General features: G+C 45.1%; 1 protein-coding gene across 1 annotated transcript in view; it reads right to left on the bottom strand.

Moving 5' to 3' along the window:
• Positions 1-24,234, bottom strand: part of LOC309549724 (L-gulonolactone oxidase-like) — a 229,793-nt gene that overhangs the window by 13,974 nt on the left and 191,585 nt on the right. Inside the window, exons 9-10 of the mRNA XM_082250217.1 lie at positions 3,359-3,508; positions 899-1,063 (exon numbers count right to left, since the gene is read on the bottom strand). Of these exons, the coding sequence (XP_082106343.1) occupies positions 899-1,063; positions 3,359-3,508 (315 nt within the window). The remainder of the gene's footprint in view (positions 1-898; positions 1,064-3,358; positions 3,509-24,234) is intronic.

Here is a 24,234-nt window from a genome sequence, read left to right as displayed (position 1 = left end):
TTAAGTGCAGCAGAAATCTTTTTGTAACCTTGGCTAGATCTGTGCCTTGCCACAATTCTGTCTCTGAGCTCTTCATGCAGTTCCTTTGACCTCATGATTCTCATTTGCTCTGACATGCATTGTGATCTGGAAGGTCTTATATAGACAGGTGTGTGGCTTTCCTAATCAAGTCCAATCAGTATAATCAAACACAGCTGGACTAAAATGAAGGTGTAGAACCATCTCAAGGATGATCAGAAGAAATGGAAAGCACCTGAGTTAAATATATGAGTGTCACAGCAAAGGGTCTGAATACTTAGGACCATGTGATATTTCAGTTTTTCTTTTTTAATAAATCTGCAACAATGTCAACAATTCTGTGTTTTTCTGTCAGTATGGGGTGCTATGTGTACATTCAGGAGGAAGAAGAATGAACTTAAATGATTTTAGCAAATGGCTGCAATATAACAAAGAGTGAAAAATTTAAGGGGGTCTGAATACTTTCCGTACCCACTGTACAAGCTGTACACTCTGTACACTCTTCAGTGCTGTCACATGAAAAGATATAATAAATTATTTACAAAAATGTGAGGAGTGTACTTACTTTTGTGAGATACTGTATCTCTACTAGCCCTGTATCCCTAGTCTGCGGGTCCCAAACCTGTCTGCGGGTATTTTTTTCTTTTGATCTGATGCCCTTAGGCTCTTTTCACCAAGGATTGAATATTCTTAAGGTATTTTCTCTTTGGACTGAATGCTCTTAGATTATTTATTTTTAGGAAGCAGGCTCTTAGAAAATGTTGTGGTTCTCTTACAACTACATTGTCCGGTAGGGCCAAATATTCACCTTCTGTAACTTTACAATCATCTACATTCCTTCCAAGCCTCTTCAAAACTGTTACTTATATATTAGTCTCACCTGTACATAATTATGTTCATATAGCAGCTGTCTCGGTTGAAGCATGGGCTCAGTAAAATATCATCTCCTTGGGCAAAGCGGACTTCTACCGGAAAATGGGCCACCACACGTGGGTTCTTCTCCAACCAGGATTTCAGCTGCATTATTGCTTCCTTGGTCTTTTCTCTATAAGATACAACAATCTGTGAGTAACTGGAAAACAAAATAGCACGAGTGGAGATAACTGGTTAAAGTTGCTGCAGTGCTACTACCTGACCCCTATCACAGATGTATTCCAAACACATGGACACATGATTGGTTGGTTAACTTATGAATACTTGGTCATGGAATGTGGGATTTGGACATTGTTGTGGGCACCAGACAGTAAGACAGGCCATAGACAGAGCAAATTTATTTTCTGCAATGACAGGTTGCAGGAAAGACATTTGCTTGAATCCTCCATTAACACAGACAGTGTTGACATGGGAATCTCCCCTGCCGAGCAATTGTCTTCTCCCGGCGGGTGAAGACTGTGATTATTGCTAGCGGTTATAACAGCCACTTGCAATAATCACATGTAAAATCCTACTTGCATCCAAGTTGATTAATCAATTAACTTGGGTACATTCAGCCTGCCCATACATGGTTCGAATCTCCTGCTGAATGGCCAGTTTAAGATCCTCTGCAGTATGGATTTACACTATATTACCAAAAGTATTGGGACGCCTGCCTTTACATGCAGATGAACTTTAGAGGCATCACAGTCTTAGTCTGTAGGGTTCAATATTGAGTTGGCCCACCCTTTGCAGTTATAACAGCTTCAGCTCTTCTGGAAAGGCTGTCCACAAGGTTTAGGAGTGTGTCTATGGGAATGTTTGACCACTCTTCCAGAAGCGCATTTGTGAGGTCAGCCACTGATGTTGGGCGGGAAGGCCTAGCTCGCAGTCTCTGCCCTAATTCATCCCAAAGATGTTCTATCGGGTTGAGGTGCTGGCCAGCCAAGTTCCTTCACCCCTAAACTCACTCCTCCATGTCTTTATGAACCTTGCTTTGTGCACTGGTCCAAATCATTTGGTGGAGGGTGGATTACAGTGTGGGGCTGTCTTTCAGGGGTTGGGCTTGGCCCCTTAGTTCCAGTGAAGGGAACTCTTAAGGCGTCAGCATATCAAGACATTTTGGACAATTTCACGCTCCCAACTTTGTGGTAACAATTTAGGGATGACCCCTTCCTGTTCCAACATGACTGCCCATCAGTGCACAAAGCAAGGTCCATAAAGACATGGATGAGCGCGTATTGGGGTGTAGGAACTTGATTGGCCTGACCTCAACCCGATAGAACACCTTTGGGATGAATTAGAGCCGAGACTGCGAGCCAGGCCTTCTTATCCACATCAGTGGCTGACCTCACAAATGCCCTTCTGAAAAAATGGTCAAACATTCCCATAGACACACTCCTAAACCTTGTGGACAGCCTTCGCAGAAGAGGAGAAGTGGTTATAGCTGCAAAGAGTGGACCAACTCAATATTGAACCCTACGGACTAAGACTTGGATGCCATTAAAGTTCATGTGCGTGTAAAGGCAGGCGTCCCAATACTTTTGATAAAATAGTATTTAGTTATCAATGGCTTATTTATTATACTTTTTTTTGTTAATATTGATATACTGCAATCCTGTCATAGAATACAAACTAAATTGGTTTGTAAGATATTCATTTTTTTTTTCTAATTCACAGTTTTTTCATTTTTGGCGTAGTCTGCAGGATTTTTTTTTTTTTTTTTTTTACATCCTTTAAAAGTTTTGATCTTAAAATGTAATGAAACTTTTGGAAAAATGTGAGCATCTAAATAACCACTTCTCAAAATATCAACCAAACCATTCTCTTCGCTCCTTCCAAGACCTCTTGCCCTCTAGTTCCCTCATCACCACCTCCCATGCTTGCCTCCAGGACTCCTCTAGACTTTCTTCTATCTTCTGAAACTCCTTACCCCAATCTGTCCATCTTTCTACTTTGTCCAGCTTTAGGTGATCCCTGAAAACTCATCTCTTCAGGGAGACCTACCCTGCCTGCCCCCCCCCAGCATTAAACTGTTGGGGGTATTTAAGATACGACTTGTAATTTAAGCAGCTATCAAAACTAAAGGTGGACAAAAGAGATGAAAAATATTGTTCATGGGTGCAAATATTAGGATAATATTTGTAGCCCCCTTACTTCCTATCCCAGTGATAATGGACACTAGAAGAGGACGTAAGGGGAAATTTCCCCAGCATGAACACAGACAGCAATAAAAACCTAACAGGGGTTCTTAGCTTCCCCCGATCTATCTAAAGCTGTTGTTGGGTTTCCACTTGCATGGGAATTATTTGATCCGCACTTGCATGGGAATTATTTGATCCGCACTTACATGGGAATTATTTGATCCGCACTTACATGGGAATTATTTGATCTGCACTTGCATGGGAATTATTTGATCCGCACTTACATGGGGATGGCCCAGTCTTGCACGTGCTGTTTGAAGAGACAGTCGAAGTTAAAGACTTTGTAGCTGATGTCCACACGCTCACTTCTACCTCTGAACAGCAGCCAGAAGAAGAATTGGTTTAATGGGGGCACAAGGCTGGATATGAAAGTACTGCAAGAAAAAAAAAGGATCATCTGACACCATCAATCCATCAACACAGATTACCTACTTAAGCCCCAGAAGGTTTTACCTCCTTCATGACGAGGCACTATTCAGCTGGCAATTGTGCGGTCATACAACACTGTGCAAAAATTAAGTTTTTATCTTTTTTTTTTTCTCGCACAAATTGGTGGTCTTTTGGTGGTATTTGATCACCACTGTTTTTTTTTTTTTTTTTTGTATTTTTCTACCTTCTGTAATAAATCATATCCAATAAAATCAAATTACTTTGTACATTTAAGCTAAAATGTATTCTGTTACATGTCTTTGGTAAAAAAAAAGAAAAAGAAAATCCCAATAAGTGTATATTAACCACTTAAGCCCCGGAGGATTTGGCTGCTCAAAGACCATGGCCTATTTTGCGGTTCGGCACTGCGTGAATTTAACGGACAATTGCGCGGTCGTGCGACGCTGTACCCAAATGAAATTGACGTCCTTTTTTTCCCACAGACAGAGCTTTCTTTTGGTGGTATTTGATCACCTCTGTGATTTTTATTTTTTCCGCTATAAACAAAAAAAGAGCAACAATTTTGAAAAAATAACAATATTTTTCACATTTTTTTTTTTATATGAAATTCTCAAAAAAAAATGTAAAAATCTATTTTTTTTTTTACATTTTAGGCCAAATGGTTTTCTGCTACATATTTTTGGTAAAAAAAATCTCAATAGGCGGATTTTGATTGATTTGCGCAAAAGTTATTGCGTTTACTAACCATCATTTTTATTGTTTTTTTTTTTTTAACTAATAATGGCAGCAATCTGCGATTTTTTTTTTTGCAGGACTGCGACATTGCGGCGGACAGATCGGACCCCTGACTGACATTTTTGACACTTTTGGGGGTACCAGTGACATTACTACAGTAATCAGTGCTATACATATGCACTGTTACTGTAAATATAACACTGGCAGTGAAGGCTTAACTTTATTAGAGATCCAGGGGTTAAGTGTGTCCCTAGGGGTGTGATTCTAACTGTCAGGGGGCGTGGCTTTTGTTGTAACCACAGAGACATACGATCCTACGTAGCAGGATCATATAGTCTCTGCAGTTACACCAGGGAGAATGACAGGCGGCTTTGTTTACATCGGCCGGCCGTCTGCCTTTCTCCCTCTCCAGCGGGAGATTGCGAGTGACCGGCGGACATCGGAGCCGCCGGTCACTGGCACAGGGATGTCAGGGAATGGGCAGGGGCGGGAGTGCGCCTCCGGCGGCGCACGCTCGCCCCCTATTGGCTCGTTGGCGAGTGACGTACCGGTACGTCACTTTGCCCAGGAGGGGCTGACCGCCGCATTATATGTACTTGCGGCGGTCGGCAAGTGGTTAATTGTTTTGCGTTAAAGTTATAGCATTTACAAACTATGGTGATGGTATACAGTTTATTTCAAAATTGATCAATCCTGATATACTGACGGCCTATCTCATGTCTTGAGGCCCTTAAAATGTCATTGTAACAGAAATAATTTGAACTGTCATAAATTAATTTCATTCATAACAGCTGTGATCACTAGTGATCTGTGATTGGTTACAGCTAATCACATGGTACAGGGTGCTGTGATTGGCCCAGGTACCTTGTGAAAGCCGTGGGCCAATCACAGCTCACTGTCATAAAATTCCTGTGGGTGGTCAGCAAGTGGTTAACCGCTTGCCGACCAGCCGCCATAGTTTTACTGCAGCAGGTCGGCTCTGTCCCACGAAATGACGTACCTGTACGTCACTTAGTGGGACTGCTAGCGGGGGTATGCATGCCCATTCGCCACAGGGGAAGCTAATCAGCGGGTCAGGCACCTGCGATCGCTCCCCGTGGAGACAGAATGGCTGTCTGCCGATGTAAACACGGCAGACGGCTGTTCTGTCAGTGATAAACACAGGGATCCTGTGGATTTCACAAGCCCACCCACCCCCAGTTAGAAGGCACCCCCTAGGGACACAGCGGCTGAAAAAAGCATAGATATGAACGTATGATGCTGAGCTTCCCTGCACAGTCTTTAACCAGTTTACGACCGCCCGCTGCAAATGTACTGCGGCAGGCAGCCGCTCCCAGGCAAATAGCCGTACACGTATGGCGCTCGCTGGTGGCGGCATGCTCCCGCCCCCGCTCCTCAGCGTGGAAGCCGATGGACCGGGAAGGCGGCTCCGATTGCCGCCTGACACCTGTGATCGCTCCCTGCTGAGAGAGAAGGACGGTTGGCTGTTGTAAACACAGCTGACCCTTTTCTCTATGAAATGAACACAGAGCCCCTGTGATCCTTCTAAATAGGATCACATGTCTCTATGGTCATTTCAGAAGCTACGACCCCCCCACAGTTAGAATCACTCCCCTAGGCTCACATTTAACCCCATTGATCGCCCTTGGTGTTAACCCCTTCCCTGCCAGTGTCATTAGTACAGTAACAGTGCATATGTTTTAGCATTGATTACTGGATTAATGTCACTGGTACCCCCAAAAGTGTAAAAAATGTCAGTTAGGGGTCCAATCTGTCTGCTGCAATGTCGCAGTCCCGCTAAAAATCGCAGATCGCTGCCATTACCAGTAAAAAATAAATAAATATATAAAAACGACATAAATCTTTCCCTTAGTTTGTATACGCGGTAACTTTTGCGCAAATCAACCAATTTACACTTATTGGGATTTTTTTTAACCAAAAATATGTAGCAGAATACAAATTATCCTAAAATTATGAAAAAAAATGATTTTAATGTTTTTTTTTTTTATTGGGAATGTTATTTAGCAGAAAGTAAAAAATATTGTTCTTTTTTCGGGATTGTTGTTTATAGCGCAAAAAATAAAAATCAGACAGGTGATCAAATGCCTTCAAAAGAAAGCTCTATTTGTAAGAAAAAAAAAAACATCAATTTTTTTTTGTTACAGCGTCGCACAATCGCGCAATTGTCAGTTGAAATAACGCAGTACTGTATCGCAAAAAAAATGATGTAATTTTTGGTGAGATACTCCCAACAGGAACACGTCTAAAGGGACGCAGGCCCAGCAGCTTTCCTCATTAGAGCCCTGCAGCTGCCACAGCTGATAGATAATTATGAAACCACTCCCATTAGACCCACTCAGCACAGAGGAACAAACAATGATTTCTTCAGAATAACAAAATGTAAGAATCTGCAACAAAGTTTGTTATAATCCTTGTAATGTACAGAGATCACCCAGAGGGGAAGGTTTTTTTCTTTACAAAAGTGATTCCCCTTACGGGTCCAGGAGAGTACGGTACATTCCATCATAGTAGCAGAGTATTACCATTAATAGAAAGCAGAAAATTTACAGTTTACGTAAAGTGGTAAAATGTGAAAAGGGGAAATGGAAAAGGACCATATGAGAAAATAAAGAAAGCAAAGAAAAATATACAGAAGGATAAAGGACTATGGAATAGCTGTGTCTGTGGAGTGACCGCTCTCGTATCCTCACATCCAGAACCAGAAGAGTATTTGGAGAATTAGGAAAATAAAAAATGACATTTTCACTAATCTGTCCCCGGGGGGGAGAGGACGGATCTGGCAGTCATCTGGTGAGGCAGCTGCTACTGTCCCGGGGCCGAGGAAACAAGAAAATGTCTGAGAGACTCTGGATAATCTATACATATTGTCCTTGTAATGGCCAGATATATCCATCGGGGGGTCCGGTAAATGCTTCATCTCAGTCTAGAAAAGTTATATACTCTGAGTCTGTCTGTCTATCTAGCCAATATATATCTATTAATCTATCTACAAGACAGATAGGATAGATAGATAGATAGATAGATAGATAGATAGATAGATAGATAGATAGATAGATAGATAGATAGATAGATAGATAGATAGATAGATAGATAGATAGATAGATAGATAGATAGATAGATAGATAGATAGATAGATAGATAGATTATATTGTCAAAACTAGCGGCTTCTACAGGGGTGGCACAACATACTGTTATCTATCTATCTATCTATCTATCTATCTATCTATCTATCTATCTATCTATCTATCTATCTATCTATCTACTATCTATTCTTCCTAGATTGACAAAAGTATTGGGACGCCTGCCTTTACACGCACATGAACTTTAATGGCATCCCAGTCTTAGTCCCTAGGGTTTAATATTGAGTTGGCCCACCCTTTGCAGCTATAACAGCTTCAACTCTTCTGGGAAGGCTGTCCACAAGGTTTAGGAGTGTGTCTATGGGAATGTTTGACCATTCTTCAAAAATTGCATTTGTGAGGTCAGGCACTGATATTGGATGAGAAGGCCTGGCTCGCAGTCTGCGCTCTAATTCATCCCAAAGGTGTTCTATCGGGTTGAGGTCAGGACTCTGTGCAGGCCAGTCAGGTTTCTCCACCCCAAACTCGCTCATCCATGTCTTTATGGACCTTGCTTTGTGCACTGGGGCGCAGTCATGTTAGAACAGGAAGGGGCCATCCCCAAACTGTTCCCACAAAGTTGGGAGCATGAAGTTGTCCAAAATGTCTTGGTATGCTGACACCTTAAGAGTTCCCTTCACTGGAACTAAGGGGCCAAGCCCAACCCCTGAATCCAACCCCACACCATAATCCCCAACTCCACCAAATGATTTGGACCAGCACACAAAGCAAGGTCCATAAAGACATGGATGAGCGAGTTTGGTGAGGAGGAACTTGACTGGCCTGGACGGAGACTGCGGAGACTGCGAGCCAGGCCTTCTTGTTTAACATCAGTGCTTATCCTCACAAATACGCTTCTGGAAGAATGGTCAAACATTCCCATAGACACACTCCTAAACCTTGTGGACAGCCTTCCCAGAAGAGTTGAAGCTGTTATAGCTGTAAAGGGTGGGCCAACTCAATATTGAACCCTGCAGACTAAGACTGGGATGCCATTAAATATCATGTGCATGTAAAGGCAGGCGTCCCAATACTTTTGTCATTAAGGATAGATAGATAGATAGATAGATAGATAGATAGATAGATAGATAGATAGATAGATAGATAGATAGATAGATAGATAGATAGATAGATAGATAGATAGATAGATAGAATGTTACAGCGTGTAGTGCCACCCCTGTAGAAGCCGCTGGTTATGTTGGGTCCTCTGCTTTCACTTCAACCCTACTCAAGGCCTTAGCCTCTCTAACACCACCAGCTTTACCTTGTCAACAGGTGTAGAGTAAGGCTTTCTGTGCACCACGAAATTATACTCACAACTCTATAGTAGGTAGTAGAGTATTTTAACAAGTCAAGGACCATCAGGATACAGCATAACAATGGAGAGCATAATCATATGCACAATGTATACAGGGTTCCTTGCAAAGATTTTAAATCCCAGCATGCATTCTAACCCCAACAGTATCAACTATAGCTCTCCTCATAGGATGAGTCGCAGCAAGTGACACAGACAAGTAATTATATGGATATAGGCTAAGTCACTTGGGAGCTCTTGCAATGAGGGGCTAAGCTTAGGTCTGCAGTTAAAGACCTAAATTAGCATGCTTATCTGCCCTCAGGACCAAAAAAACTGCCGGCTATGTCGGGGCCCTTAAAGATGATGGCGTGCATGATAGAGATATTTCTATGCATGATATTTTTTTTTTTTGTCCTGCACCCAGTGGGATAGGTTTGAAGGTAGAAGGAGTCTTTAAAAGTCTTTAAGACACTATAAAAATGAAATGGATTACCAGGCAGGGCGTTGGTTTGGGGCTAGTCCAGCAGAACAGCAGGGCGTTAGGGCATTTGGTTATACGTGCAACTGAAGATCAAGTTCCTTAAAAGAGGAAGGATGTATTCAATGTCAGCAAGCAGACTAACTGTGGGTCAAAAAACCCTCTCACCACTCTCCTTCTGTGTCTCCTTAGCAACAAGCTGTGTTGTTGGAAAGGACGATGCTATCTATCTATCTATCTATCTATCTATCTATCTATCTATCTATCTATCTATCTATCTATCTATCTATCTATCTATCTATCTATCTATCTATCTATCTATCTCGTTCATTGATTTTTCCTGCAGTTCAGTAAGTATCTGCCTGTACGAAAGGTACAAGCATACAGTTGACTGAGAGTCTGCCGGATCCTGGCATTGCACCCGTGATCTGCCACTCCTGAGCATTTTACTCAGGCTAAAGCCCCACTCTGGGCAGCTGAAAGAACTACTCTTGAAGTGAAGCTTCCCTTTACCGCAAAGGTTAAATGCTCATTAAAGTGGACCATCAGTTAACCACTTGCCGACCGCCGCACGACTATCTACGTCGGCGGTCAGCCCCTCACAGGCAAACTAACGTAGGGCTACGTTGCTTGCTTGTGAGGGTCTAGGGAGCGAGCGCGCGCCCCCGGAGGCGCGCTCCCGCTCCCGCGAGGTCACGGACCCCCCCGCGCGTGTGACCAGCGGACCCGATGTCCGCCGGCCACTCGGCGATCGGCGGGGGAGAGGGAGAATGTCAGGCAGCTTGTGTAAACAAACTGCCTGTCATTCTCCTCGCTGCAAAGACACTGATCACTCGGATCTAGTATGTAGATCCGTTGATCAGTGTCCTTACAGCTAGAGCCACAGCCAATCACAGTAGAAACCACGCCCCTAGGGACACACACAGCCCCTCCCTTCCAAATAAAGTTAACCCCTTCACTACCAGTGTATTTTTACAGTAACAGTGCATATGTATAGCACTGATTACTGTAGAAATGTCACTGGTAACCCCAAAAGTGTCAAAAATGTCAGTCAAGGGTCCGATCTGTCCGCCGCAATGTCGCAGTACCGCAAAAAAAAACGCAGATCGCCGCCATTACGCGTTAAAAAAAAATACAACAAAAATGACAAAAATCTTTCCCTTTGTTAGTAAACGCGATAACTTTTGCGCAAACCAATCAAAATACGCTTTTTGCGATTTTTTTTACCAAACATAGGTAGCATAAAACAAATTGGCCGAAAATTTTTAAAAATTTTGATTTTTACATTTTTTTGGGGGGGAATTTCATATAAAAAAATGTGAAAAATATTGCTATTTTTGCAAAATTGACGCTCTTTTTTTGTTTATAGCGCGTGATCAAAAAATCGCACAGGTGATCAAATACCACCAAAAGAAAGCTCTGTTTGTGGGAAAAAAAGGACGTCAAATTCGTTTAGGTACAGCGTCGCACGACCGCGCAATTGTCCGTTAAAGTCACGCAGTGCCGAATCGCAAAATACCCCCTGGTCGGAATGGGGGTAAAATCTTCCGGGGCTTAAGTGGTTAAAAGTAAAAGGTGCCACTAATCTGCCACCCCCTTGTCTAACATATTTGGCTCTGGATCTGACAGGTGTCCACCTAGGCGAAAATTACCAATGTTTGGCCCGCCCCACTCTGCACCATCCCCCAATCTCCTGCGACTAATGCCCCAATAGGCTGCAGGACCAATCTGACAGCGCAGCGTGAATTTGCATATGCACATTGGAAAGCCACAGGAAGCCACAGCCGGCTCCCACCACCAAGATGGCGGTGCCAGGGATCCAAAGACTGGTGAAGAACCGGCCCGGGTGAAGAAGGCACCAGATGTCTGGGCTGACGAGTACCAGTTTAATAAAAGTCAGCAGCTATAGTTTTGGGGAAGGGGTGGGCACTGTAAGGGTATAAAAATTCAGCTTTAAACATATTCATATGCATGGCATAGTTTTGTGTCAATATAATTTAGCTCCTGTCTAATTTTCTGAGTGAGGATGTAATTACTAGCTGCTGAGTTTTTATGAGGATATTTAAATACAAATTATTTGCTCGGTGTTGGCAGTTATGGGTACAGAAGCAGGTCATACCAGACATTGAACACACGGGGGCAGCAGCCCCCTTGACGTGGAAGGCCTCTTACAGCTACAATGTATATTCTCGGAATCCTTCGCTAAAATATGTTCAATATGCTGATGAAAGACTCCATCTATATGTTCACTATCCTGATACAAATGTCAATATTATAATATAACTGAGTGCTTCTGTAAGGTCATTTTGATATAATAAAAGGTCATACAGGTTAAAGCACTTAGGGTTGACCAGTATCTAATGTCATGATCTTTATTCCAAGCAACATTGTATCAGTCGGATTAAACAAAGACCATACAGCTTCATACGGTGCATTCGGAATATGTTCACAGGGCTTCACTTTTTCCACATTTTGTTATGTTACGGTCTTATTCCAAAATTGATTAAATTCATTATTTTCCTCAGAATTCTACAAACAATACACCATAATGACAACATGAAAGAAGTTTGATGGAAATCTTTGTAAATGTATTTAAAAAAAAAAAATGAAAAAAAAAAATGAAAAAAAAAAATAGCATGTAGATAAGTATCACAACCTTCGCTCAATACTTTGGTGAAGCACCTTTTAGCACCAATAACAGCCTCAAGTCTTTTTGAGTATGATGCTACAAGCTTGGCACACCTATTTTTGGGCAGTTTCTCCCATTCTTTGCAGGACCTCTCAAGCTTCATCAGGTTGGATGGGGAGCTTCAGTCCACAGCCATATTTAGATTTCTCCAGAGATGTTCAATCAGGTTCAAGTCTGGGCTCTGGCTGGGCCACTCAGGGAATTCAGAGTTGTCCCATAGCCACTCCTTTGCTATCTTGGCTGTGTGCTTAGGGTCGTTGTCCTGTTTCACCCCAGTCTAATGTCCAGAGCGCTCTGGAGCAGGTTTTTATAAAGGATGTCTCTGTACATTGCTGCATTCATCTTTCCCTCGACCCTGACTAGTCTCCCAGTTCCTGCTGCTGAAAAACATCCCCACAGCATAATGCTGCCTCCACCATGCTTCACTGTAGGGATGGTATTGGCCCGGTGATGAGTGGTGTCTGGTTTCTTCCAGACATGACGCTTTCCTTTCAGGCCAAAGAGTTCAATCTTTGTTTCATCAGACCGGAGAATTTTGTTTCTCATGGTCTGAGAGTCCTACAGGTGCCTTTTGGCAATTTCCAGATGGGCTGTCATGTGCCTTTTACTGAGGAGTGACTTCTGTCTGGCCACTCTACCATACAGGCCTGATTGGTGGAGTGCTGTAGAGATGGTTGTTTTTCTGGAAGGTTCTCCTCTCTACACAGAAAAATGCTGGAGCTCTGTCTCTGTCTGAGTGACCATCCCGTTCTTGGTCATCTCCCTGACTAAGCCCCTTGTTCCCAGATCGCTCATTTTGGCCAGGCAGCCCAAATGTAAGGGTCATTCTTCCCACTGATCACCAATATAAGGAGCATTCTTCCCACTGATCACCAATGTAAGGAACATTCTTCCCACTGATCACCAATGTAAGGGACATTCTTCCCACTGGTTACCAATGTAAGGAACATTCTTCCCACTGATCACCAATGTAAGGGTCATTCTTCCCACTGACCACCAATGTAAGAAGCATTCTTCCCACTGACCGCCAATGTAAGAAGCATTCTTCCCACTGATCACCAATGTAAGGAGCATTCTTTCCACTGATCACAAACGTAAGGGTTATTCTTCCCACTGGCCACCAATGTAAGGAACATTCTTCCCAATTTTGTTTATTAAAAGTCTTGCAATCAATAAGCATAAAATCAATATACATAAATAAATATATACATATTTACATGAAAAGGGGGGAAAAAAAAATACATAGCAAATTCTGCTCTCAAATAAAGACTGCCTTTACAGCAAAAACAAAACTCACATCATGAAACATATCATTACCGGAAAAAATTATCTTAATAAGACTCACACCACCACACCAGACATCAAACCTGCGAGGTCAAGAAACAAAACCACTCCCATTATGCATGCAGCCCTTCTTCAAAAATGAAGATATTAACTAACAAAAGCTAAGGGCGTGAAAGAAATAGCATAGGAAAAAAGCTTTTCACCCAGAGATGGACAGTTCACCAAAAGCAGGTCTGATATTCCTCCACGCCCTTATCCAGACCGCTCGAGGCTCCCTGCCCTTCTCAAGACCCCGAATCTTCCCAACCTCACCCAGAATATCGTACACCACCACCTCGACAGGGAGGACTTTCTTCCGCAGGGTAATCTGGCACCGTGCATTCCACGTGAAGTAACGGACAACTATACTAACTAGAAAAAGTGTATCCAAATCAAAATCCCAGCGAGTCGGGAATGCCCCGTACACCCACTCCGCATAACTCATGCGATAGAGAAAGGGGATGCCTAGAGCCCTCCCCACCCTTTTATACACCTCTATGTTAAAGGGACACTGGAGCAAAAAGTGGTCCATAGACTCCACTTTACCAACACACTCCGCTCTAGGACAATCCCGATCATCCACAGGGCGATGCTTCAGGTTCCCTCTCACATAGAGCCTTCCATGGAAAGCGAGCCAGGCTTGATCCCTAAACTTCAAAGGGATTCTTCCTAAGTTAATTAAACGCAACCCCTCCCTCATTACGGGGCCTGGGCAATCCCTTAAGGTCAGCGACACACTGAAAGCAGAGCCCAAAATCCTCTTCTCCAGAAGCTTTCTGGGGAGGGACTTGATATCCCCCACTGTCACCTGCCACTGCCTAAGTATTTTCAGACACGGGGCAACATAAGCCGGAAGCTTGCCATGTCGGACTCTCAGACTTTTCACTGGCCCGCCATCTTCCCAGCATCGCAGAAAAGGCCTAAACCAAGATTGAAAAATACCCACCCATCCCGGCGGGGTCTCTGCTAACATATTACCAAGATTATACTTTAAAAAAAGCAGAGAAAAGAAAACTATAGGGTTGACCATTCCTAGACCACCCTCCCGCCTGGACAGGTAAGTTACATTGCGTTTGATCAGGTTCAGCCTATTTCCCCATAACAGTTGGAAAAAGCAGCTGTACACCCTTGCATAGAGAGATTCCGGCAAGATACAGACAAAGCTGACATATAAAAAGATTGGGATCAGGTAAGTTTTAATCAAGTCAACCCTTTCCCTCAAGGAAAGTTTCCATTTCTTCCAGCTTGCCACCTTGGCATTGGCATTCAACAACCTGCTTTCCCAATTTCGATGACCATAGTCACCAGGACCAAATTTGATGCCCAACACTTTAATTTCCTGCTGGGGCTCTGGGAAGGCATCCGGAAGTTCGAAGCTTTCACCCTCCTCACCCATCCAGAAAACTTCACTCTTTTCATGATTGATTTTAGAGCCAGAAGCCTCAGTGTACTGCTCTATCACAGAGACCACCTCCTGCGCCTCCTCCATCCCAGAGATAATAACAGACACATCATCGGCATAGGCCACGACCTTCAAAGGTGGCACACCAGCAATGCCCAAAGGCACCCCACACAACGATCCACTCTCTAACCTTCTTATGAAGGGGTCGATTGCGAATACATATAGCAGGGGGCTCAAAGGACACCCCTGGCGCACACCAGAGCCAACCTCAAAAGGCCGTCCAACCCAACCATTAACAAGTGGGAAGCTCTCAGCCCCTTTATACAATGTTTTCAGCCAATCAATAAACCTCCCCTGCAGGCCGTATCTACCAAGTAGCAAATACAGGTACTCATGATTGACTCGATCAAAAGCCTTCGCCTGATCCAATGCCAGCAAGTACTTTCTCCATTCAGCAGCCCTGCATCGCTCCAAAGCCTCCCGGACAGCTAAAATTGCTGAAAAGGTACTTCTGCCCTGGACCGAGCAGTGCTGATGATTGGACAACAAATCGCCTGCTACTGACGACAAGCGCCAAAAAAGAATCTTCGCCAAGATCTTTCTATCAACATTGAAAAGACTGATGGGGCGCCAGTTCTCAATTATTGAGGGGTCTTTACCTTTTGACAGAAGAATCACAGCGGATTGCCTCATGGAGGGAGGGAGAGAACCCTCTTCTAAACAGCTGTTATAAACCTCCGCTAAAAAGGGAGCCAGAATGGACTTAAAACACTTGTAAAATTCAGCTGTCAACCCATCTGGCCCAGGCGACTTTTTGGTAGCCAGCTTCTCTATAGCACTAACTACCTCATCCGCTGAAATTGGTTCCGTCAAATCCATCAAAGGCAATGTATCATTTCCCAATCCTGGAGTAGAATCCAGAAAGCTTTCCATCCTGTCCCGACTAAGGTCCTTTCTTCCCAGAAGGTCTGCGTAATATGACCTGAAGATCTCCAGGATCCCTGATCTGGACTTCACCAGGGAACCCGTACTATCCCTCAGACCTATGACCGTCTTAACTGCTATGCCTTGCTTACAGTTCTGGTAAGGATCAGGCGAGTGATATTTCCCATAATCTCTCTCCAGAACCAAAGAGGCATGCCGGTCGTATTGACACTTCCTAAGAAGAAGCTTTACCTCCGAGATCTCCCCTGGATCTCCTCCATACGAGACAAGACGATCAAGCTTCCTCCGCAAATGCTGGTAGGCAATATACATACCAAGCTGCTTCTTCTTACTTATGGCCTTGAAAAGTCCAATCGCCCTTTGTTTCACAAGCTCCCACCACTCTGACTTACTGCTGCAAAAGTCCAGAATAGAAACCTGTGCCTGAAAAAAATCCTCAAAGGATTGTCTTACCTCTACATCTTCCAGGAGAGCCAAATTCAGTTTCCAGGTACCCCTTCCCCTGGGTGGAGTGTCCGAGGCATTCAGAGTCACAGACAGCATACAGTGGTCAGAGAACTCCACCGCCCTCAACTCAGGAGCCGAGAAAGCAGAGTTCTCCTTTAAAAAAAACCTATCTATCCTACTCTGACTATTCCCTCTCTGAAATGTGAATCTCGTGCTGCCAGGGCAGTGCTTAATGTGCACATCTACCAGGCCTGCTTGTCTAACCATATCTCTAAGAAAAACGCTATCATAACCCAGCCTGTCTATGGAGACCCTCCTGTCTTCAGGCCTAATTATGGTGTTAAAGTCACCTCCAAAGACAACCTGCTGGGATGTAAAAAGGAAGGGCTTGATCTTTGTGAGGAGGCATTTCCTGTCCCATTTTGACTGCGGTCCATAGATATTGATCAGGCGCAGGTCCTGCCCCCTAACAGAGACGTCTAAGACCATGCATCTCCCCATTTCTACCTCAATTATCCGCCGGCACGTTACCATATCGGTTTTAAAAAGAACCGCTACTCCGCTGCAAGGCTCAGCCGCAAGAGACCAAAAGGAGGGACCGCATCTCCACTCCCTTTTTGCTAGATGGACATCGGCCAAAGTATTGAGCCAGGTCTCTTGCAAAAATAAAATCTCAGCATCAAACTCACTGAGCAAAAATAAGGCAATATCACGAGCTCTTGCAGATTTCACGCTGGCGACATTAATGGTCGCCACCTTTATCAGAGCGGGCACTGCCATCAGGATGATTGGGGTAGTCGTTTCCTAACCTCCACCACACTCTCATCACCCGAGACAGCTCTCTTTACACTATGTGACTCCCCCTCATCCATAGATGATAAACAAATAGATAAATCCGACACCAACTCCTCCCCTGATAAAACCGAAAATGTGTTGCCAAGAGGAACCCCTCCTGGCTCTAACTGTAAGGAAGAAACGACCACTTTACTGGTCTTCCTCTTCTTCTTTTTCTTCCTCTTTGTCCTCTCCCACCCCTCCTCATCCGAATCCTCCACAACAGAGGGTGAGACATGGGACATGGACACCCCTCCCTCAACCCCATCGACCCCACCACCATCCAGCACCCCTGCACCCTCTTGGCCGCGTTTGCGGTGTCGAGAGACAGGGACTGGAGGTGGAGTAGGCCGAGGGGGAAGATCCACTATACCCGCCCCCCCAGCAGCTTCCGCTAGTCTGGAGGATCTACGCACAGTAGATGTAGGAACAACCACAGGAGGGACAGACTCAGGGACCACATCACCAGGGGAAACAAAATCTGACACAACAGACACAGGAAGGACAGACTCAGGGACCACATCACCAGGGGAAACAGAATCTGACACAACAGACACAGGAGGGGCAGCAAAAATTTCCTCTCTAACTTCAGCTGCTTCATCTTCTTTATCAAGCCTCTGCAGCTCAGTCTCCAATCCTGGCAAGTTATGCAGTGCCTCTGGGCACTGGCTATATGGATGACCCAGCTGCTGGCACAAATTGCACCGAATCTGGGTGCATTCTCTGGCCAAATGGCCTAAATCCTGGCACAGTGAGCACTTCTTGTGGGTGCAGGACGATGCAAAGTGGCCTTTATCACCACATTTATTGCACACCTTAGGCTGACCTTGGTAGAAAATGGTCAGCCTATCCCTACCCAGAAAGGCTGAGCAGGGAAGGTGCTGAACTACATCGCCCAGCACCCCCAATTTTAGTGACACTGTCCAGGCCCCTGTCCATATCCCATGCTCATCAAGGACCTTCCGCAGTGGAGTGAGGACCTCGCCATATCGGCGTAGCCATACTAATAAATCAGCCTCTGGTATGGATTCGTTACGCACCAAAATGGTCACTGATTTTATCAGAGGCTGTCTTGAAATCACTTTTGGCACCAAACCACTCCACTGCTGAAGGCCCTTGCACCTCCTAAATCTCTCCCAGAAGAGATCCAAACTTTCAGGTTTTACAAACGACAAATCAAATTCATAACTCCCCACCGGGCAAATTAAAGCAAAAATATCACAGACTTTAAACCCCATTTCCAAAATCAACTCAGCCACCCTCCCCCTTACTGGTGGAGTTCCATCCCCCACCCACCTCAACTGTACCACATTCCTCCTCCTATACCCACCAAACCTCCCTGAATTTTGACCAATAACAGAATTCCCACCACCCACCCTGGTGTGACTCCCCAAAGCTGAAGCATAGCTTCCAACATTCCTCCCAGCAGAAAATCCATCAGTTTTTTTTAAATTATCTGACACACACTTAGCAGATAACGATTGCACAGATTCGGGATTGATCTGTGCAATCGAATCTTTCCTCTGCTGAGCAGGAGGAGAAATGTTATTTTTATTTTTCCCAGCATTACTAACCCCTTCACCACCACCCACCACATTCATTGCTTTAACATTAATGTCATTTTTTATACTTGCTGGGATATTTATTATTGTTGTTGTCTTCACAGCAGAATCCATAGCTGCTGCACTGGTAAAAACTCCAGCTGTCATCTCCTCTTCCACTAGGACAGGGTTTTCAGCTGTGGAAATAGCATTCTGTTTTAACACAGCAGCAGGTAAAGCATTGCAGGATATTTCCATTGCTACTTCAATTCCACTTCCAGAACCATGTTGATCCCCTCCCCCATCAGCACTCAGCTGGTCAATCAGCACTGGAAGACTGGGAGGCTCAGGTGAACATGAAGCAGGCTCTTTGGAGCTGGCAGCCATTTTGCTTGCCGTGGGACTACTGGTCTCAGCCAGACCAGCAAAATCCATGCCTGGGGTGTTTAATGCAGGTCCATCCACATTCATCTGATGGTCCGGGGATTCCACGGTCAGGGATTTTCCTTGCATGTCTGTCGGTTTCTCCACAGCGGTAACTCCCATAGGTAGCTGTATGCAGAGCTCCTTCTCACCTGGGACACCATCCACTACAACAGATGGGGCAGACATGTTGGATGGCAGCATGGTGTACTGGGATTTCTCCACCATTACTGGCTTTGCTGGCCTGTATCTCCTCTGCCCATCCTCAGGGATTTCTGATGGATCATCAGAAAAGACAAACTTGTCTGCTTTCAGGGGTGACTCCATCTGCTGGATGAATGTCAGGGATCCATGTCCACTCTCAACACCCTGGCTGGTTGCCGCTGGTGATTCCCAGTTCTGGCATGGGGGGAGAGGTGCAGAGGCAGATGGAGCCTGGTCATCCATTAACTGAGGCTGCTGATCCACAGAACTTGCTGATGCTTGGCTGGTAAAACGCCTCTCATTGTCAAACTTTTCTTTAAATGCTCCACTTCTATCTTTCAGCCTTTCCAATAATAAAGATTGTTCCTTTACCTTTTCTTCCAATTCCTGTAACTCAGGCTTCATGGCTGTGCGATTTTTACTCCAGGCCTGGAAATACTTGGTTTTGAAGGATTTGTGTTCAGCCTTCAAAACTTTAAGTTTTTCTTCCGCTCTCCCAATCGCCCTAAAACGATTGATAACCTTCTGGCTGAAGACATCCGCATTCTCACCAGGGCCTGGACCCACAGACAGGTCCTCCACCTCCTCCTCACTAGGCCCTGTGTCATCAGGGGGATCCCTCCCAGGGCCTCCCCCAGGATCAGGCATTGTTCCTGGGCCAAGCTAGCAAGCAAGGCCCAGGCTTGAAAAAAGGCTGGATCTCACAGAGAGCTCCTTGGGTGTGTCCTCCTCCTTCTTCCCACTGACCACCAATGTAAGAAGCATTCTTCCCACTGATCACCAATGTAAGGAGCATTCTTTCCACTGATCACAAACGTAAGGGTTATTCTTCCCACTGGCCACCAATGTAAGGAACATTCTTCCCAATGACCACCAATGTAAGGGACATTCTTCCCACTGGCCACCAATGCAAGGAACATTCTTCCCACTGATCCCCAATGTAAGGAACATTCTTCCTACTAATCACCAATGTAAGGAACATTCTTCCCACTGACCACCAATGTAAGGGTCATTCTTCCCACTGATCACCAATGTAAGGAGCATTCTTCCCACTGATCACCAATGTAAGAAGCATTCTTCCCACTGACCGCCAATGTAAGGAGCATTCTTTCCACTGATCACCAATGTAAGGAGCATTCTTTCCACTGATCACAAACGTAAGGGTTATTCTTCCCACTGGCCACCAATGTAAGGAACATTCTTCCTACTAATCCCCAATGTAAGGAACATTCTTCCTACTAATCACCAATGTAAGGAACATTCTTCCCACTGACCACCAATGTAAGGAGCATTCTTCCCACTGATCACCAATGTAAGGAGCATTCTTCCCACTGATCACCAATGTAAGGGACATTCTTCCCACTGATCACCAATGTAAGGAACATTCTTCCCACTGACCACCAATGTAAGGGTCATTCTTCCCACTGACCACCAATGTAAGGAGCATTCTTCCCACTGATCACCAACGTAAGGAGCATTCTTCCCACTGACCACCAATGTAAGGGACATTCTTCCCACTGATCACCAACGTAAGGAGCATTCTTCCCACTGACCACCAATGTAAGGAGCATTCTTCTCACTGATCACCAATTTAAGGAGCATTCTTCCCACTGATCACCAATGTAAGGATATTTCTTCCCACTGATCACCAATGTAAGGGACATTCTTCCCACTGATCACCAATGTAAGGGACATTCTTCCCACTGATCACCAATATAAGGACCATTCTTCTCTCTGACCACACAGGAAGCCGAGGAGCACAGAGATAAGGAAAAAGTGTTTTGAATATATCTTTATTATCATTTTCAATATAATCCTCTAGGGGGCAGTCACTTTCTTCCAAGAAAACATGAGACAACATTGTTAACCATGTAAAGGTCTGAGTATCATATATCTGTTGGTGAATGGTATTATAATTATGTCTATTCTATGTTCTCCTGCTTCTCCTATCATAATGTTCTACTTTATTGTGTAGTAAATTCTTTATAGATCTGTTTTCATCAATTCGCAGACTATGTCAAACTTATTTTTTTCAGGTTAGCTACCAGGGATAATAGGCAGCATTTACATCATCCTTGCAAAAAAACTGGTACTAGAGTAGGGTGACCAGACGTCCCCGGTTTCTGGGGGACAGTCCCCGGATTGAGGACACTGTCCCCGGACCAAGTCTGTCCCCAGTTTTGTCCCCAGATTCAGGGCTGGATTAATGTAGGCAGGGCATCCCATGCTGGCTGAGAAACAGTCTGGTGGCTCAGATGCAGACGCCCCCTGCTGGACGATCTCACTGCCGCTCCTGCTGGACGATCTCACTGCCGCTCCTGCTGGACGATCTCACTGCCGCTCCTGCTGCTGTTCAGTGGAGCAGAGGCAGAGCCAACAATTGACTGTGTGGAGGCCTGAGAATGGAGATGAGTAGATGCGGGGGGGGGGGGGGGCTCTGTTTGTACACAGGTGAGGGCAGTGGGGGAGCAGGGGTCAGGGCTGATGCAGTTGCATGGAGAGATGGAGAGTTTAGCTGTTGTGGGGGAAGGGCATAATCTGTTAGAGAAGGGTGCAGATGTAAGCTATGGATGTGGGGGCAGAAGTGTCCTCTGTGCATAGCAGACCTCTGAACCCTGCACTCTATGCCTATTACCCTCCTGTATACTGTATTATGTAGTCCTGTGCTCAGTGCTCTGTGTATTATGTAGTCCTGTGCTCAGTGCTCTGTGTATTTTGCAGTCCTGTACCCAGCGCTCTGTGTATTATGTAGTCCTCTGTCCAGCGCTCTGTGTATTACGTAGTCCTGTGCCCAGTGCTCTGTGTATTTTGCAGTCCTGTGTCCAGCTCTCTGTGTATTATGCAAAATAATGTTCTTCCTTTATTAACACAGCCACCAATAGCAAGTTTTTTTTCAACATGTTTCACACTAGCCAAAGCACTTTCACAATGTGTAAACTGAGAGCTCTCCAACAATTGCCTATGCTGGACTACACCTACCCCTACTCCTTCATCCCTTCCCACTTACAAATATTAATTTATTTCCTAATGTCGGGACTTGAATCTGAACCCAGGACCTCTCTTGTGTCTGGCAGTATCTCTTCTCGCTGAGCCACCTTAGATGCTGGACAGCTCCCTGTCTGATCCCTTAAGACAACCTTGGCTTGTGTCTTGTGTCTCTTGAAACTTGAACCCTTTGCTCCTCCCATGATATGCCTATTAAAGTCATGCCTTTACATTTCCTGTTTGCCAGATGATTGTGCTCTCTCCAGACAAAATTTCACTTTTGTCACTCCTGCTGCCAGGGCCGCTGATAGGGGGGGACCACCAGCCCTCTTGTAGGGGGCCCAAGCACACAGGGGGGCCCACACAGAGAGGGGGATTAGTGATGGACAACAAATACAGAAATCTTTCTCCAGCACCTGAATCTGATCTGTCCCTCTCCCTGCTATTATCTGTTGAGAAAGAGACAGTTGTCCCTCTCTAATCCCCCTCCCTTGTGTGGTCCCCCTCCCAGCACTTATCTTTGCTCAGGAGTTTTATTTGTAAATTGTAACTTTGTTTCTCTCTCTCTGTCTCTCTGATCACTGAGCTCCAACTGCCCAGCCTGTATATTTTTCTCATCTCATCTTCTTTTTTATTTAACATAGTTTTTTGTTGGATTTAGCAAGAATTATGCGAGTTATGTTATATTTGTGTCTGGTAATAGTGATTTTGTTGTAATTTTAGCTAAATATATCTTTAATATTTTCTTGGGGGGCCCCTGCCAGGTAGTCTGTACGGGGCCCCGCGATTTCTAACAGCAGCCCTGCCTGCTGCTGTCCGTATTTTTTTGCTACCATTCATTACCAATCTTTGGCTTGTTTCTTGACTTTGCTTCTGCTTGATCCCAACCTGCAAACACTTGTTTCCAACCCTGGCTTGTTCCTTGACAATGCTTCTGCTTAATGCCAACCTGATATATCTGCTACTGGACCCGACTTGCTCAGCTCCTGGTGGGGCAATCCTGAGGACCGCAACCTGGTACTTACACGTAGTAATAGCCATCTCCACTATCAGGAGCTCTGGTGAATACTGATTCGTACTTAGACCCCCGCACCACAGTTAAGCTGCCATCACCCTGCCAGAGTGACCTGCTTGTATTCTTATCCTGCCGGTTGGTGGGAGTTTTCCACTGTTATAGCTACTGGCAGGGGCAGACTGGCAACTTTCGGCCTAGGGGGCAAGTACAAACCAGAGGTCCATGGTGCAGCGACTTGGCCCCTTTCCTTCTTCCCGTCCTCCTCCTGACCCCCATTCCAAGCTGAAGCCCTGCTCCAGATACTCTCTACTTACTGACTAAATCCGGGTTCCCGACCTGGCCAGCAGGGGGTGTTTGGGGGGAGCTGGGACAGCTCAGTCGGGGCTGGCCGGGGGGGAAGAGTCTCCAGTGGGGCATGGAACCGGTCTCTGCTCAGACACAGTTTACACAATCCATGCTGGGGGTGGAGGTCTGTGCTCTGTCCTTGTCTTCATCCCGCAGCTCAGTAGGTGAGTGGCAGGGGCTTTTTACTTCTCTTCACTAGGTATCCTTTAGGCATGTCTGTGGCAGAAGCAGTGCAGTCTTTTTATGGAGCATCAAAGTGGCCCAGGGGGCAATTGCCCCCCTGCCCCCTGGCCCAGTCCTCCCCTGGCTACTGGTCTCCAAGCCTAACCCCAGACCAAAACAATACTGCTGCCTTAACTCCAAAGGGTTCTCCTAAAGACCATGTGTAGGGAAAAGGCTCTTGGGAGATGACATTCTAGGATTCTGGGGGGCGTGCCTACCTCAATAGGAACAGAGCACCCAGCAGTTACCCCTGCAAGAATTTTACAAGCCTGGTGATTGCGTCATGGGGAGTAATAAAAGCTGCAGCTTTCCACATGGGGTAGATTTGAGCAGTGCTTGGAAATACACTTTAATAACCACACTGAAATTGTATACTTTGGGCATGGGAGAGAGATCGTATAGATTGAATTTACAATCATGATGGTGCATGGCAACACTGCTAACCACTTAGGCACCACACTGCCAGGAAAGGGTGTGAAAGCCCCAGCTTTGCATGCGACAAGACATCTTGGCAATAGACCCTTGAATGAGTTCAATTGCCCCACACCCAGGTACTTTTCTGGTTGACTTCTTGTAAAAGATGTACACTCCCGTCATTCTTTTATTACAGTCATGTTGGAAAACAATTTTTTGGGTTATTGAATTCACATTTATCGGAGCCTGCAGAGCGCAGACGGTTTACGTT

The sequence above is a fragment of the Pelophylax lessonae genome, assembly GCF_965119305.1.
Source record: "Pelophylax lessonae genome assembly, chromosome: 3".
In the NCBI taxonomy this organism is placed as follows: domain Eukaryota; kingdom Metazoa; phylum Chordata; class Amphibia; order Anura; family Ranidae; genus Pelophylax; species Pelophylax lessonae.
The sequence above is the reverse complement of the archived record's forward strand: the minus strand, read 5'-3'. Positions and strand labels throughout refer to the sequence as shown.